The sequence below is a fragment of the Salminus brasiliensis genome, chromosome 23 (genome assembly GCF_030463535.1).
Source record: "Salminus brasiliensis chromosome 23, fSalBra1.hap2, whole genome shotgun sequence".
Classification (NCBI taxonomy): Eukaryota; Metazoa; Chordata; class Actinopteri; order Characiformes; family Bryconidae; genus Salminus; species Salminus brasiliensis.
The window spans coordinates 5,891,619-5,904,519 of NC_132900.1; the positions used below are offsets into that span (position 1 = coordinate 5,891,619).

General features: G+C 43.5%; 2 protein-coding genes across 2 annotated transcripts in view; both read right to left on the reverse strand.

Moving 5' to 3' along the window:
* Positions 1–12,901, reverse strand: part of LOC140545540 (uncharacterized) — a 104,927-nt gene that overhangs the window by 62,555 nt on the left and 29,471 nt on the right. The window lies entirely within an intron of this gene.
* On the reverse strand, positions 1,632–12,151 carry kcnj10b (potassium inwardly rectifying channel subfamily J member 10b). The gene is made up of 6 exons (XM_072668345.1): positions 12,042–12,151; positions 5,314–5,656; positions 4,990–5,201; positions 3,625–3,756; positions 3,290–3,467; positions 1,632–3,082 (listed from the first exon to the last, which is right to left on the reverse strand). Exons 2-6 carry the CDS (start codon positions 5,654–5,656, stop codon positions 2,688–2,690), a joined length of 1,260 nt encoding a protein of 419 aa, XP_072524446.1. The 5' UTR covers positions 12,042–12,151; the 3' UTR covers positions 1,632–2,687.

The window sequence follows — 12,901 nt, forward strand, 5'->3', positions numbered from 1 at the left end:
CCCTGTGTTGGACTAGTACCCATCCAGGGATTATTCCTGCCTTGCACTCAGTGATTCCGGATAACCCTTGGACCCACTGTGACTTTGACCAGGAAAATGCGGATCAGATGGAAAGATGATTTTTCTAGAAACAATAACTGTTTTTTGATCAGGTTTAGCTTACATGGAATTTGTGTATGCCATGTGTCCAAAAGAAGGGATAAAAGAATGAAATATCAATTTCTAGTGATGGTTTGCTTAATTCGAATTAAAAAATGTGTCAAGCTCAAACCTTTAAAAAACACATAGTCAAAAAGAATTTTAATTTCATATCTACTCATTACTGAGTTCATGTATAACGGTGCTTAGCTTGGACTATGAATGCCGTGTGTGGTAGGCTTACAGTGTTTTTTTAAAGAGCAACATTTTAGGAAACCTTTAAGGCCATTGTGCCACTGGGAATTGTGGCAGTTGTGGCATTGACAGTTGAAATCACAACGTGTTTCTAGGAATATGTTTAGCTGTTCAGTATTCAAATTAGCTGACTTTGCAAGTATAATCAACAGTATAAAATGACAGAAATCCTATGTAAATGAGAACATTCTAGACTCAAAACATCCTGAAACTTTGCATTTACGCCATCTATTCTCAGAAGATTCTCAGCTTGAGCAAAACAGCTCTGAAACCTATCGGTCACTAGATTTCCATCATTACACTTCTTTTGATGATTGTTTCTTCCCACCTCTCATCTTATCCTACAGTGCATGTCCAATCTTAGTTCCAGTAAGTTCCAAGTATAGTAAACTCAAGACATTTACATTTGTATTTTGATAAGAGCCAGGTGTCTTTTTTAGCTGGAATGCTTTCCAAATAACTTAATGCCATGGATGTAGGCTCTTATCTAAGATTCCAAGATGCGATCAGTGTCTCTAACTCCAGCTCCACAGAGTGGCACGCAATTGGCAGGCCGCACTTTTCAGACCATTAAACGTTACACAGTGCAACATACTGCTGCTGGTATGTAGTGAAATAAATGTTAATATATGTTAATAAATGTTCATTTCTTTTACAGATACCATGTCCAAATGTTTGTGGACACCCTTTCTAATGAATGCATTCAGCTAGTGAGTGCAGCTTAGGTTGCTCCCATTGCTGACACAGATATAAAAGGACTCAGAGGAGGAGCAACATGAACCTATTGGCACCATGCCTAATGCTAGCAGTGAAAGAACTGTGTACTCTGGAATGATGGATGGTGCTCTATCCAATACTTTTAGGATAAGTTGGAGGGGTGATCACCCAAGATCCTTACCTTACTGATGCTTTTGTCGCTAAATGCAATCAAATCCTCACAGCAATGTTCTAGTAAAAACATCTAGTAAAAAGCCTTCTTCCCTGGACAGTAGAGGCAGTTCCTCCAACAAAAGCAGGGTAAACTCTTTTTTAATACCCTTGATTTCTGTTGAAACAATGAGTGAGCAGGTGTCCCAATACTTTTGTCCAAATTGTGTATGTAATTTTGATGATTGCAAAATGGGGATCAATGTAAAATGAAATGACTTTGTGTTTGTCATGTCATGATGAAGCTGTTAGAGACATCATGAGACGTCTGGTCTCATTCACCATCATTTACACACTAAATCACTCATCTCAATTTTTCATCGTAATTTTATTATGTAGAAATGATGAACATTGGGTGGACTTCCTCTTTAGGAGGGTAGATACCAAATGTTAAATACTCATATGATTTGTTTAAAAAGAACCGACCCACTGTATGTCTTTGCTTTCGACTAAATTAGTGTATCTGTGTATCTCCACCACCACTATCCAGATCTCATTTAGGTGACTGCCCACTCTCAGCACAGCAGTGGCAGTGCCATTGTAGTGATGTGCTATTGGCCTTGTCCTGGTAGAGGTCCATGCAGCTTTTTAATCACTTTAAATTGTTAAATCCCTCAAAAACACATCAAATAAACTCAGAGTTTATCTGATTCATAAGTGCTGTAATTATAAGTAAAAAAAATGCATTAAACAGTGTCAAATTATCACAGTTCATAAAAAATAGTGTGATGATCAAAAACAGCTAAGCAGCTTATATGGAAACTTACAGTAACATTCTGTTCATTTGAAAATATACTTTTCAGTCCTTATGAGAACTAACACGCCTTTCAAAATGATTATTGCATTGTCTTCACAAACACCTTCATCATCTTCACCACCATCACGTTATTAGCCCTGTCTATGTATGTCCTCAACAGCTAAAGGTCTATCTATTCGACGTCCAGGCGGTAACAGCAGTTGGACTGCTTCCCTAAGGTTCCAGTGCAAAACTCCTCGATGTGGTTCAGGGCAGTACAGCCACTAGAGGGAGCTATTGTTTCACTATTAGCTTCATAATGGCAACAAGATTAAAACTTGTATTATTAAATACTACAATTTTATGTCTATGGTTCCAGTATTTTAGCAGAAATACAAGAGAGGTACTGAGTGTTAAAGTGTCAAACCAGCCAGTTTAGAACAAGCTTTCCAGTGTATCCAGTTTTGCTTTTGTTTAGGAGACTCTAAAGTGCAGCATGTACATTATAGCAGTACTGTCATTGACATTAGAACTAAGGTACATTCTTCAACCCCACCCTCCAAATCAGTTCCATTTAGTCCATGAACTTTTCCACGTCTGTGCATATACAGTAGGCCTGAACGGATGTGCTTTACACATTGCTGATCCTAACGCTGAAGGGGCTACTGTCTCTCATCCGGCCTCGCTCCTCTCCTCCTTCTCTGTAACTCTGCTCCAACTGCATCTTCTCCGGGTCCCCTCCCTCCACCCCTCCGCCACCATGGACACTCTGCCGCCTGCTGGGTGGTGAGTCTTTGAAAAGGGGCGGGGTCTTGGCCTTGACAACCTTGTCGAAGTAGGCGAGGTCTGCGACGTACTTGCCCATCGGAGACAGAGAGACGATGGGCGGGAACTCGTAGCCCCACAGGATCTCGTCGGGCAGGTAGGAGGTGCGCACCTGGCAGGTGGCGGAGGTGGGTTCCACCGTGGAGCTCATCATCACCAGCAGTTCAAAGTCAGCCAGCTCTGGGTCTGTCCATCCCCCACCTGAGACAGAACGAGAGGAAGTTTTAGACTGAACTTCTAAAGTTCTGTACTGCTGCGATCAGTAAAGGTGTTCCTCAAGGATCAGTCCTTGGTCCTCTACTTTTCATGTAAAGGACAGGTAAAGTGAAAAGCATTGATTATTCTCCTGAAATCACCCTAAAAATTGTAGCTACATATGGATCACATGCACATGTATTGTAAGCGTACCCTTGGCGGCCCATGCTCGAAGTGGGCTGTCATTGTCAATGGTGTGGTAAAAGGTGAGTGGGAGGATGAGGAAGGGGCTCTCGCTGGCTGTGTCCACACTAAAGGTGACGTTCCTCTGGTCCAGACGCACTGTCTCGCCCTCTTTAGACACACACGGCTGCAGCAGCTTCCCGGTCATCTGCACAGAGCTTTTCGGTTACGTGTGTATACAAAATACACACCCAGCGACTTGTGACTGAAGACTTTGCAGATAACCTACCAAACTGAGTCAGGGGACGGATCGAATAACAGCCTGAGACACTATAGCTATGGTTACAAGCCCCTCCCTTCCTTACCTGGCAGCCCAGTAAGAGGCTTTTGCGCATGTTCGCCACCCTAATCATGAGACACGGCCGGCCGTCATGACTGGCTATCACCGCATGCTGGCTAAAGCGGACTGTCTCACCACGTTTCTTCGGTCGAGCCACCTAAGAGAGGGACAGAAAGACAGAGCATTAAGACTTAGCTTTACAACCAGCTAAATAATGCTTGAGTAGGTTTATAATGTCTTTGCTCTAGTCACCACTGCCAGAGGAGGGTTCCCCTGGTTTTGGGTGAGGTATGGGGTCACGGAAGTAGTTTGTACACCAAAACTAAAGAGTCTTATATCCGATGTCTCAGAAAACCAGTCCAAGAAACCAGCACGTCCTTGTGGCAGATGAACAGCAGAGGTCCCCATTGGGTTCCACTTCTGTCAGTCAAGAACAGAAAGCTGAGGCTGCAGTGGGCACAGGCTCACCAACACTGGACAGGTGAAGCCTGGAGAATCATAGCTTTCTGGTGAGGCTCACAGATGGTATGGTCAGAATTTGGCACCAACAGCATGAATCCAAAGACCCATCCTGCCTTGTGTCAATAGTCCATGCTGATGGAGGTGATGTAATGGTGTGGTCTTGTCAAACTTTGGGCTGTTAATAGCAATCAGTTATCACTTGAATGCTACAGCTTATTTGAGTATCATTGCTGATCATGTTCCTTCCTTCATGGCCACAATTTACTCATCTTCTAACGACTACTTCCAGCATGATGAAGCACCATTTCATACTAGTTTTATGAACATGCCAATGAGTTCAGTGAATCTGAAGCCAACAGAACACCTTTGGGATGTGGTAGAACCTGAAATTTAGAGCATGACGGTGGTCCTGATGGTCCTGAAAAATCGGTAATAATTGTGTGACGAAATCATTAAGGTGCACATATTTGTCACTGTACTATCTACAGCGAAATGTGTCCTCCGCATTGCGCTCATCTGTGGTAGTGAACACACACACGCTAGTGAATTAGGGTCAGTGAGCACACACCCACCCAGAGCAGTGGGCAGCCAACGCCAGTGCCAGCGCCCAGGGAGTAGAGAAGGTGAAGGGCCTTGCTCAAGGGCCCAACAGTGGCAGCTTGCAGAGCCCGGGTATCAAACCCACAACCCTGTCATCAATAGCCCAGAGCTCTAACCGCTGAGCCACCACTGCCCCTCATGTCAACATGGACCTGAATGTCAAAGAAATGTTCCAACATCTTAAGAAATCCATGCCATGAAGAATTGAAGCTGTGCTATGAGGCCCTAGTATGTGTATAGTGTTCCTAATAAAGTGCTTAGTGAGTAAATAAATATATATGCACTAGGTGTGTGTGTGTGTGGGTCAGTGTAAATAAAAATAATCCACCTTGGCGAGGAAGGTTCCAGTGATGAAGATCTCCATGGCAGTGGTAATAAGCAGCTGAACAATCAGTAGGACGATGGCGGATGGACACTCTTCGGTGATGCAGCGGAAGCCATAGCCGATGGTGGTCTGCGTCTCCAAGGAGAACAGGAAAGCTCCTGTCAGAGTCTGCATCTGCATCACACACAGGGTGTGGTTGGCTGGAGGCTCAAACTCTGCAGGGGAGGTAAAGACAAATGCTCAGATTGTATCTGTTGATTAGACTGGCAGGTGTTTTGACCTGTCCTGCCCAGTGATCCAGTGGGCTGCTAAGCAATGCTTGCTTACCCAGCAGGTCTCCATGCACCAGGGCCAGCAGGTACCACAACAGGCCAAAGGTGAACCACGTCCCAACGAAGGTGGCGCTAAACAGGACCAGCTTGTACCTCCACTGCATGTCCACAAAGGTGGTCCAGGGGTCACGCAGGTACAGAGCGCCCCGTCCACTGACATGCTCGATGCGTACATTGCTCCGGCCATCCTTGGACAGCACACGCCGTCGGCGGCGAAGCATCTGGTTTGTGGCCCCCGACCCACCCAGCAGTGGCTTCAGGGCGTCTGTCTGCGTCTGACAGTGGCACACCTTCTGGTGTGAGGAGCCATGCGAGCCGGAGGGCGTGGATGAAGTCATCTGCAAATAAAAGAGCACAAATGCGAAGTGTTAGCGATTGTTGTGCTGCTGTGAGTCCAGGTTGAGTAATTTTTCAGGTTTGACTAATTTCAGGCATTGGTTGGAGAGGTATACACGGAGAAACTGTGTTCTGTAGAAGAACGGATGGCTGGTGCTCCATCAAATACTTTTGGGATGAATTGGGGAGTTGGGGATGAGGTGGCTGATGCTCATTCAACATTGCTAATGCTCTTGCTGCTGAATGAACCAAGTCCACACAGCAATGCTCCTGTCTAGTAGAAAGCCTTTTTCCCTGGACAGTAGAGAGTGGACTCTGGACTCCAATGAAAGCAGGACAAACGTTTTTAAAACCTATGATTTTAGAAGAAAAAATGAATGAGCGGTTGTCCCAATACTTTTTTTTTTACATATAGTGTATATCCTTTAAACACAATAGTGTGCAAATATGCAATTCTCTGAGGCAATGCCTGAGAGCCAACCCTAATGAACCTCCATCCAAACCTCCATTTAAAATGCTTTAAATGGGCTGAGTGTGACCTCTCCACTGTTGTCCACCACCTGACCACAAGAGGGGAAAGTACCTGCCAAAGCATCTCTATCAGACGAATTAAAAAAAGGAAAGAGTATAGCTTTACTTGGGAGCTGCTTTAAACACACAAAGAGGCCACTTGTTGCTGGAAGGAATGAATGGACGAGATAGAGGGATTAAGTGAATGAGAAAAGTCACTTTCTCCAAGTTCCCAGGCTATCCACCTGGCCATCTCCTTCACTCTCCCTCTCCCTTTCCCCTAATTCTCTCTGCACATGATCATCCTTCTGTTGCTAGGCCTGTTAGCCATTGGCAGACAAGAACATCTCTTTCTCTCAGCTGCTCTCATTTACTGCTCAACTGAGTAGTGGTTTTGTGTGGTCCAATCACATGTGTTTTGGGAATGACTGATGCAGGAGTGATTTATTCACATGCACACACTCACACACTAGGGTCATCTGACTGAAACCAATTTTCAGGGGCAAAAATGTTTAATTAGCAATAATATCTAACAATATAATTTTTATCCACTTTTGCACCGACTATCCTACTAGCATTGTAGAACCCAGTTCTGTCAAAATAAAAGTATTTCTGCCAAACAATCATTTTGAGACACAACAGGCCAAAGGATTGGAAACAATAAATAAATAAAATAAAATAAATGTATTAAAATATTTTTAAAAAGAAAAAAAGAAATTAGCTCATGTCACTGGATTTTTCCCTGGACTAATGACTAGATCTGCCACCGGTTCTGTCACTCCACTTGCCGTGGGGACCCTTTAGTGACCCTTTATTGCTCACTGGACCAGCAATAAGACCTAGGATAGGCCACTGAACCTGGCACCAGACCTGTCACAGCTGTCACTGGACAAGCATTCAAGCCTGTACTGTTCTAATAGTGTACACTGGGCTTGGGCGGTACCCACTTTTTTCCAATACCAGCTCATCCTGCTCTGAATCAGGAGAGGGAAGCAGGTTAGCTTTAGCTTAGTAAGCAGGATACAGAGAGAAATCTCAATTATAACGTGAGAATGACTTAGATTGAGTGACTGGAAGGACAGAAAGTTAGACTTTGCTTGACTAGCTCGGCTACTTTTTTACCAAGCATCAGACAGGCCAGAACAGGTGCTAGGTGTTGACGATATAAACCTGTGAGAGACTGAAGTTGAGCGACTTAGGAGTAACAGAAAGGTGAAACGAGAGATCGGTTCTGCTGTGTTTGGACTTGTAGCCTGCTATCTAGACTTAGAGAAGTTAGCTATCAGGCTAAACACCACAGCACTGACCGTGTTCCAGCTAACTGAGTCTCAAATCACACCCGTGTAGAGGATAAAGCCTCTTTCTTAGGAGTGTCTCCCAGTGTTTTCAGGCACATTTATTAGACTGGCTCATCCAGGTTTGCTTGCTGTGCTTATAAATCGAACTCAGCACGTCACTAAACTCACAGCAATGATGGCTTGTTTTTTCCCCCACCTGCTTTTAAAGCATAACATCACTAATCAGCCTCACAGCGCCCCCACTCAGTGGGTCTATTAAATGCACATGAGGAAATGTGCATTTATTTGGCTGATAGTGTGACTCATCATATAACTCAAATAACAGAGGAACAAGTGCTCTTCTGTTTTCTCACACATCACTCCAATGCACAAGCGCCAAGCTCACTGAGCGTGTCCAGTTCTGGTCCTGGACTGCTGGACTCCTGCCCAGTTTGGTGATTTTCCGGCTCAAACACCTGATTCGACTCACCATCATTGCCAGGTTTAGTAGGTGTGTTAGAGCACAGAAATCACCAAACTGTGCTGGACGCTGGTTCTCGGTTCCCTGTCCCACCCCTGCACTGAATAGTCAGGTTATTTGTGTCCTGAAAATGTCCAAACACAAACACACAGTAAGCAGTTGTTCGGACCCGCCAGACTGTCCCTGCTGTTACGCAAGCTGCAGTGTTTATAATTAGGATAATTACAATAACAGAATCTTAATTTGTTTCTTTCAGGCCTCACTTGTTTTCCTCTCCCTCTCTAACACACACAGACTCTCACTCTCTCTCTCCCTTTCTGTATCTCCCTCTTTTTCTCTGACTTTAATGCACATTTAAACTCCACACGCAACACTACAGTTGGGTCATTCTACAATCGGAGGGTCATTTCATATCTCACAGGCATGGGCTAGAGGGGTATAAAGCCCCCCAGCATTGAGCTGTGGAGCAGTGGAAAACTGTGTTCTCTGGAATGATGGTTGGCGCTCCATCCAGTACTTTTGAGATGAGTTGGGGAGTTTGGGATTAGGTGGGATTGGGATCGTCCAACATGCTGACCTCACTAATGCACTTGTAGCTAAATGCAATCAAATCCTCACAGCAATGCTCCTTCCAAATTACCCCAAAAAAGCAGGATAAATTTGGAAGAAGCAGTGAATGAGCAGGTGTCCCAATACTTTTGTCCAACAAAGCTTGGTTCCAGGTTTCTCCTGGACAGCCCAGTCCAGCCAGCAAAGTATGGATGTGTTTAATTCCATCATCAGCAGCAGCAGAAGCAGCAGCAGCTCACCTGATTTACCAAGCACTGATTTACCAAACCAGGTGTTGATATGAGGAGAACTCTAAATAATACTGGACTCCACAAGGAGAACTTTGGAACTTTTTTACTCAAGAAAATAAACACTCACTTCTCTTAACTATTAGTTTCTATTGTAGTTACTGAATACTCCTTTTTCATATTAATTATGAACAATGAGGTAAAAAAAGAGGTATATATGATGGGCTTTTGATCCCACAAATCACCTTTTCTGGATCAACTGGATCAAATTCTAGTTCAGATCTTGGTTCCCTTTCGTCCTGTCTTGCTTTCTCTCTTTCTCTCTTTCTCGCTCCATTTATCTATCTGTCTCCTGGATAATGGGAAGCATTGTTGACAACACAGATGAAAGGAACAAAGGATCAGAAACAAAAAGTGTGTGTGAGTGAAAGACAGAGAGTCACAGAGAGAGAGAGAGAGAGAGAGAGAGAGAGAGAGAGAGAAAGTGAGAGGGGGAGAAAGTGAGAGGGGGAGAAAGGGGAATGGGATGTCAGAATGGCCCTCATTAGTATTCCAAAGTGGATAATAATCCCCCGTTAGCTGAACCGCACCGTCTCTCCATCCCCTCACAATCAGCTCTCTCTCTCTCTCTTTTTCTCCACTCCCACTCGCCCTCTCACCACTCTTTATTTCTCCTTTTCCCCCACCCTTTTCTTCTCTTTCTCTCTCATCTTCTTTTTCTCCACCCTTTTCTTCTCTTTCTCTCTAGATCTTCTTTTTCTCCACCCTTTTCTTCTCTTTCTCTCTCCATCTTCTTTTTCTCCACCCTTTTCTTCTCTTTCTCAAGCCATCTTCTTTTTCTCCAACCTATTCTTCTCTCTCTCTCTTCATCTTCTTTTTCTCCACCCTTTTCTTCTCTTTCTCAAGCCATCTTCTTTTTCTCCACCCTATTCTTCTCTCTCTCTCTTCATCTTCTTTTTCTCCACCCTTTTCTTCTTTTTCTCAAGCCATCTTCTTTTTCTCCACCCTATTCTTCTCTCTCTCTCTTCATCTTCTTTTTCTCCACCCTTTTCTTCTCTTTCTCTCTCCATCTTCTTTTTCTCCACCCTTTCTTCTCCATCTTCTTTTTCCCCACCCATTTCTTCTTTCTTTAGCCATCTTATTTTTCTCCACCCTTTTCTTCTCTTTCTCTCTTCATCTTCTTTTTCTCCACCCTTTTCTTCTCTTTCTCTCTCCATCTTCTTTTTCTCCACCCTTTCTTCTCCATCTTCTTTTTCCCCACCCTTTTCTTCTTTCTCTAGCCATCTTCTTTTTCTCCACCCTTTTCTTCTTTCTCTAGCCATCTTCTTTTTCTCCACCCTTTTCTTCTCTTTCTCTAGCATCTTCTTTTTCTCCACCCTTTTCTTCTCTTTCTCTAGCATCTTATTTTTCTCCACCCTTTCATTCTCTTTCTCTAGCCATCTTCTTTTTCTCCACCCTTTCCTTCTCTTTCTCTCTCCATCTTCTTTTTATCCACCCTTCTCTTTCTCTCTCCATCTTATTTCCCCCACCCTTTTCTTCTCTTTCTCTCTCCATCTTCTGCCTCTCCTTCTTCAATGTCTCCCTCTTTCTTTCTCTCTCCCTTTCCTTCTCTCTCTACTTTCTCCCTCCCTTTCCCAACTTTCTCCATCTTTCTCCATCTACTCTTTTCTTCCCTCTCTCCACTTTCTCCATCTTTCTCCACTCTTTTCCTCCTTTTATCCTTCACTTTCCTAACGTTCTTCTGTTTCTTTCTCCCAACTTAGCCTATACAGGCCACAGCTGCTCACACACACACACACACACACACACACACACACAGCTCTGCGAATCTGAATAGAGAATGCCACAGAGTGTCAGAGTAGAAACAGCTACAGTTGTTTAGAGTGATACACTCTGATACAGTCTGAAGTGCATTTTAAGGGGATTTTCCCACTGAGCTCCTCGGATGTGCTCCGCCTCGCACCGTCTTTCATTCCTTTTCCTTCTAAAGGTTCTGCGTACTTCATATTGAGTAAATCTTTTTTCCATTTATTCATGTGGAAATGAAGTTCCAATCCGAAGTAAAGTCAAAATGCAGCACTCTTTCCACAGTGTCTTCATTCAGTAGCTGAAGCCGAGTTTTTTAATGAGTAACGCCTCCACAGTTCAAAAAGACAACAACCTAAAATGCCTCCATCCATTAATGTGCATCAAAAAAGAAGAATCTCAATTACCTCAATTCTCAATACTAATGCACTGCATGTCCAAATGTTAATGGACATCCCTTTTGATGAATGCAATCAGTTACTTTAAGTTGCACTCGTTGCTGACACAGACGTTCAAATGCACACAAACACATCTTGTCTAGACGTACTGCCAATAGAATAGGACTCTCTGGAGCAGATATATAGATAAACCTCGATATTAGATATGAACACCCTGCCACAATGCCTCCTAATGTCAAGCGTTGGCTAAAGGGTATAAAGCCCCCCCGCATTGAGCTGCAGAGCACTGCGGAGAACTGTGTTCTCTGGGATGACGGATGGTGCTCCATCCAATACTATCTGAATTAGTTGGGAGTTGGGGATGATGAGGTGAGGTGATGATCATCCAAACTCCTGACCTTACTATTACTCTTGTCGCTGAATGCAATGAAATCCTCCATATCTCCTGGGCAGTAGAGACAGTTGTTATCCAACAGTCCACATAGTGTAGATGCTAGGCTTCTAAGAAGCTGCCCTGCATGGCATTGCAGTAACTGTACTTCCACTACTGTACTTCTACCTTCTATCTACTCTTCCTAAGACAAGTCTTTAGTAAATAAAAGGTTAAAAACATGTTTTTGATGGATACAACATGGGCAAGGTTTGCACTATTACTGTCCCAGGTTTAAAATATTCCCACAATATTCCCAAAGTGGGCGCTTATACTCGGCTGCTCTACTTATAAGATAAGATAGTATTTTATTAGTCCCGCAGTGGGGAAATTCACAGTGTAACAGCAGAAAGGGATAGCAGGACACTCAGTTACAAAAATTTAGATAAATAAATAATTTACACTATATACACAATATAGATAAGAATTAAAAAAGCAATAAACAATATTATTTACAGTAAAAGACTCTTAATTGCACATGGGGGTGGGATATTGCACATAGTATTCCCTGAACATGAACATGTGTGTAGAGCATAAAGTGTGTTTTTGGCCACAGTGCTGAAGCAGCCTGCTAGCAATCCACTTAACTTCATGCGCAAACTTCAAACTATCCTGCTAACTGACAAAGCTGGATAAAAGTGTGTGTGGATGAGAAGCATTTTCCAGAAAGGGTTCAGCTGTAGCTTACCTTTAGCCCTGAAGTTCAGACAGACAGGAAAACACACCAAAACTCCTCTCTGTGCTTTAGTTTCATCACCACCACCACACAAACACGACACACAACAGAGCTACAGAGCCACACACAACCTGCTCTTATAGAGACATCTCTCTCTCTCTCTCGCTCTCGCTCTCGCTCTCTCTCTCGCTCTCTCTTTCTCTCACAGCCTCTTTGTGCGTCAGTTCTCAGTTTTCTTCTGCTCAAAGAAAATGCCAGCAATTTATGTGATTAGCAAAAGGGGTCATTAGCAAAGGTATAATTACCCACACTGTAGCCTGTGGTTAAAATAAAACTCATTGAATCTTGAATGTGAATAATAATAACGGGGAAACAACAAACAGTGAACACGCTGAGACGTCCAAAGTAGCAAGCGAGAAAGGAGAACGCAAGCAAACACATCTACGCTACTAGCCTACTTCCTATTTTCCCATTTTCCACATAGCACGTTTTAGAAATCCATAAAAAGTGGGAAAACACCATCCTCTTTAAGGCCTGTGAACTGTGGGCCTGTCAATCACAGTTCCAAGCTACTAAAGCATCTGAAAAACACACATTAACTGAGCTACAAAGATTATTTCTGAGCACAAAATACAGTAAAACTCCAGGGTTTCATGTGAAGACATTAAACACAGCAATGACAAATCCTTCCCCCATTCAGTTGCTTTGTCTAGTTGTTCATTTATCTCATCAATCTCTTCATTTATTATTTACTTTCTTTGTCCGCTTCCTTTCCTGGATTTTGGCTGATCTGTAGCCCATGGCTTCGCTGAATAGATTGGCAGAGCCTGTGGATCCGCATGGCTACCAGATCAGGCAAACTCAATGGAAGC

Excerpts from the sequence above, each read along its gene's own strand:
- kcnj10b (XM_072668345.1), bottom strand. The coding sequence starts at position 5,656 with ATGACTTCATCCACGCCCTCCGGCTCGCATGGCTCCTCACACCAGAAG. Across the intron at positions 3,468-3,624 it reads GCCTCTTACTGGGCTGCCAG|ATGACCGGGAAGCTGCTGCA; the intron begins GTAAGGAAGGGA and ends AGCTCTGTGCAG. Across the intron at positions 3,083-3,289 it reads TCGAGCATGGGCCGCCAAGG|GTGGGGGATGGACAGACCCA; the intron begins GTACGCTTACAA and ends GTTCTGTCTCAG.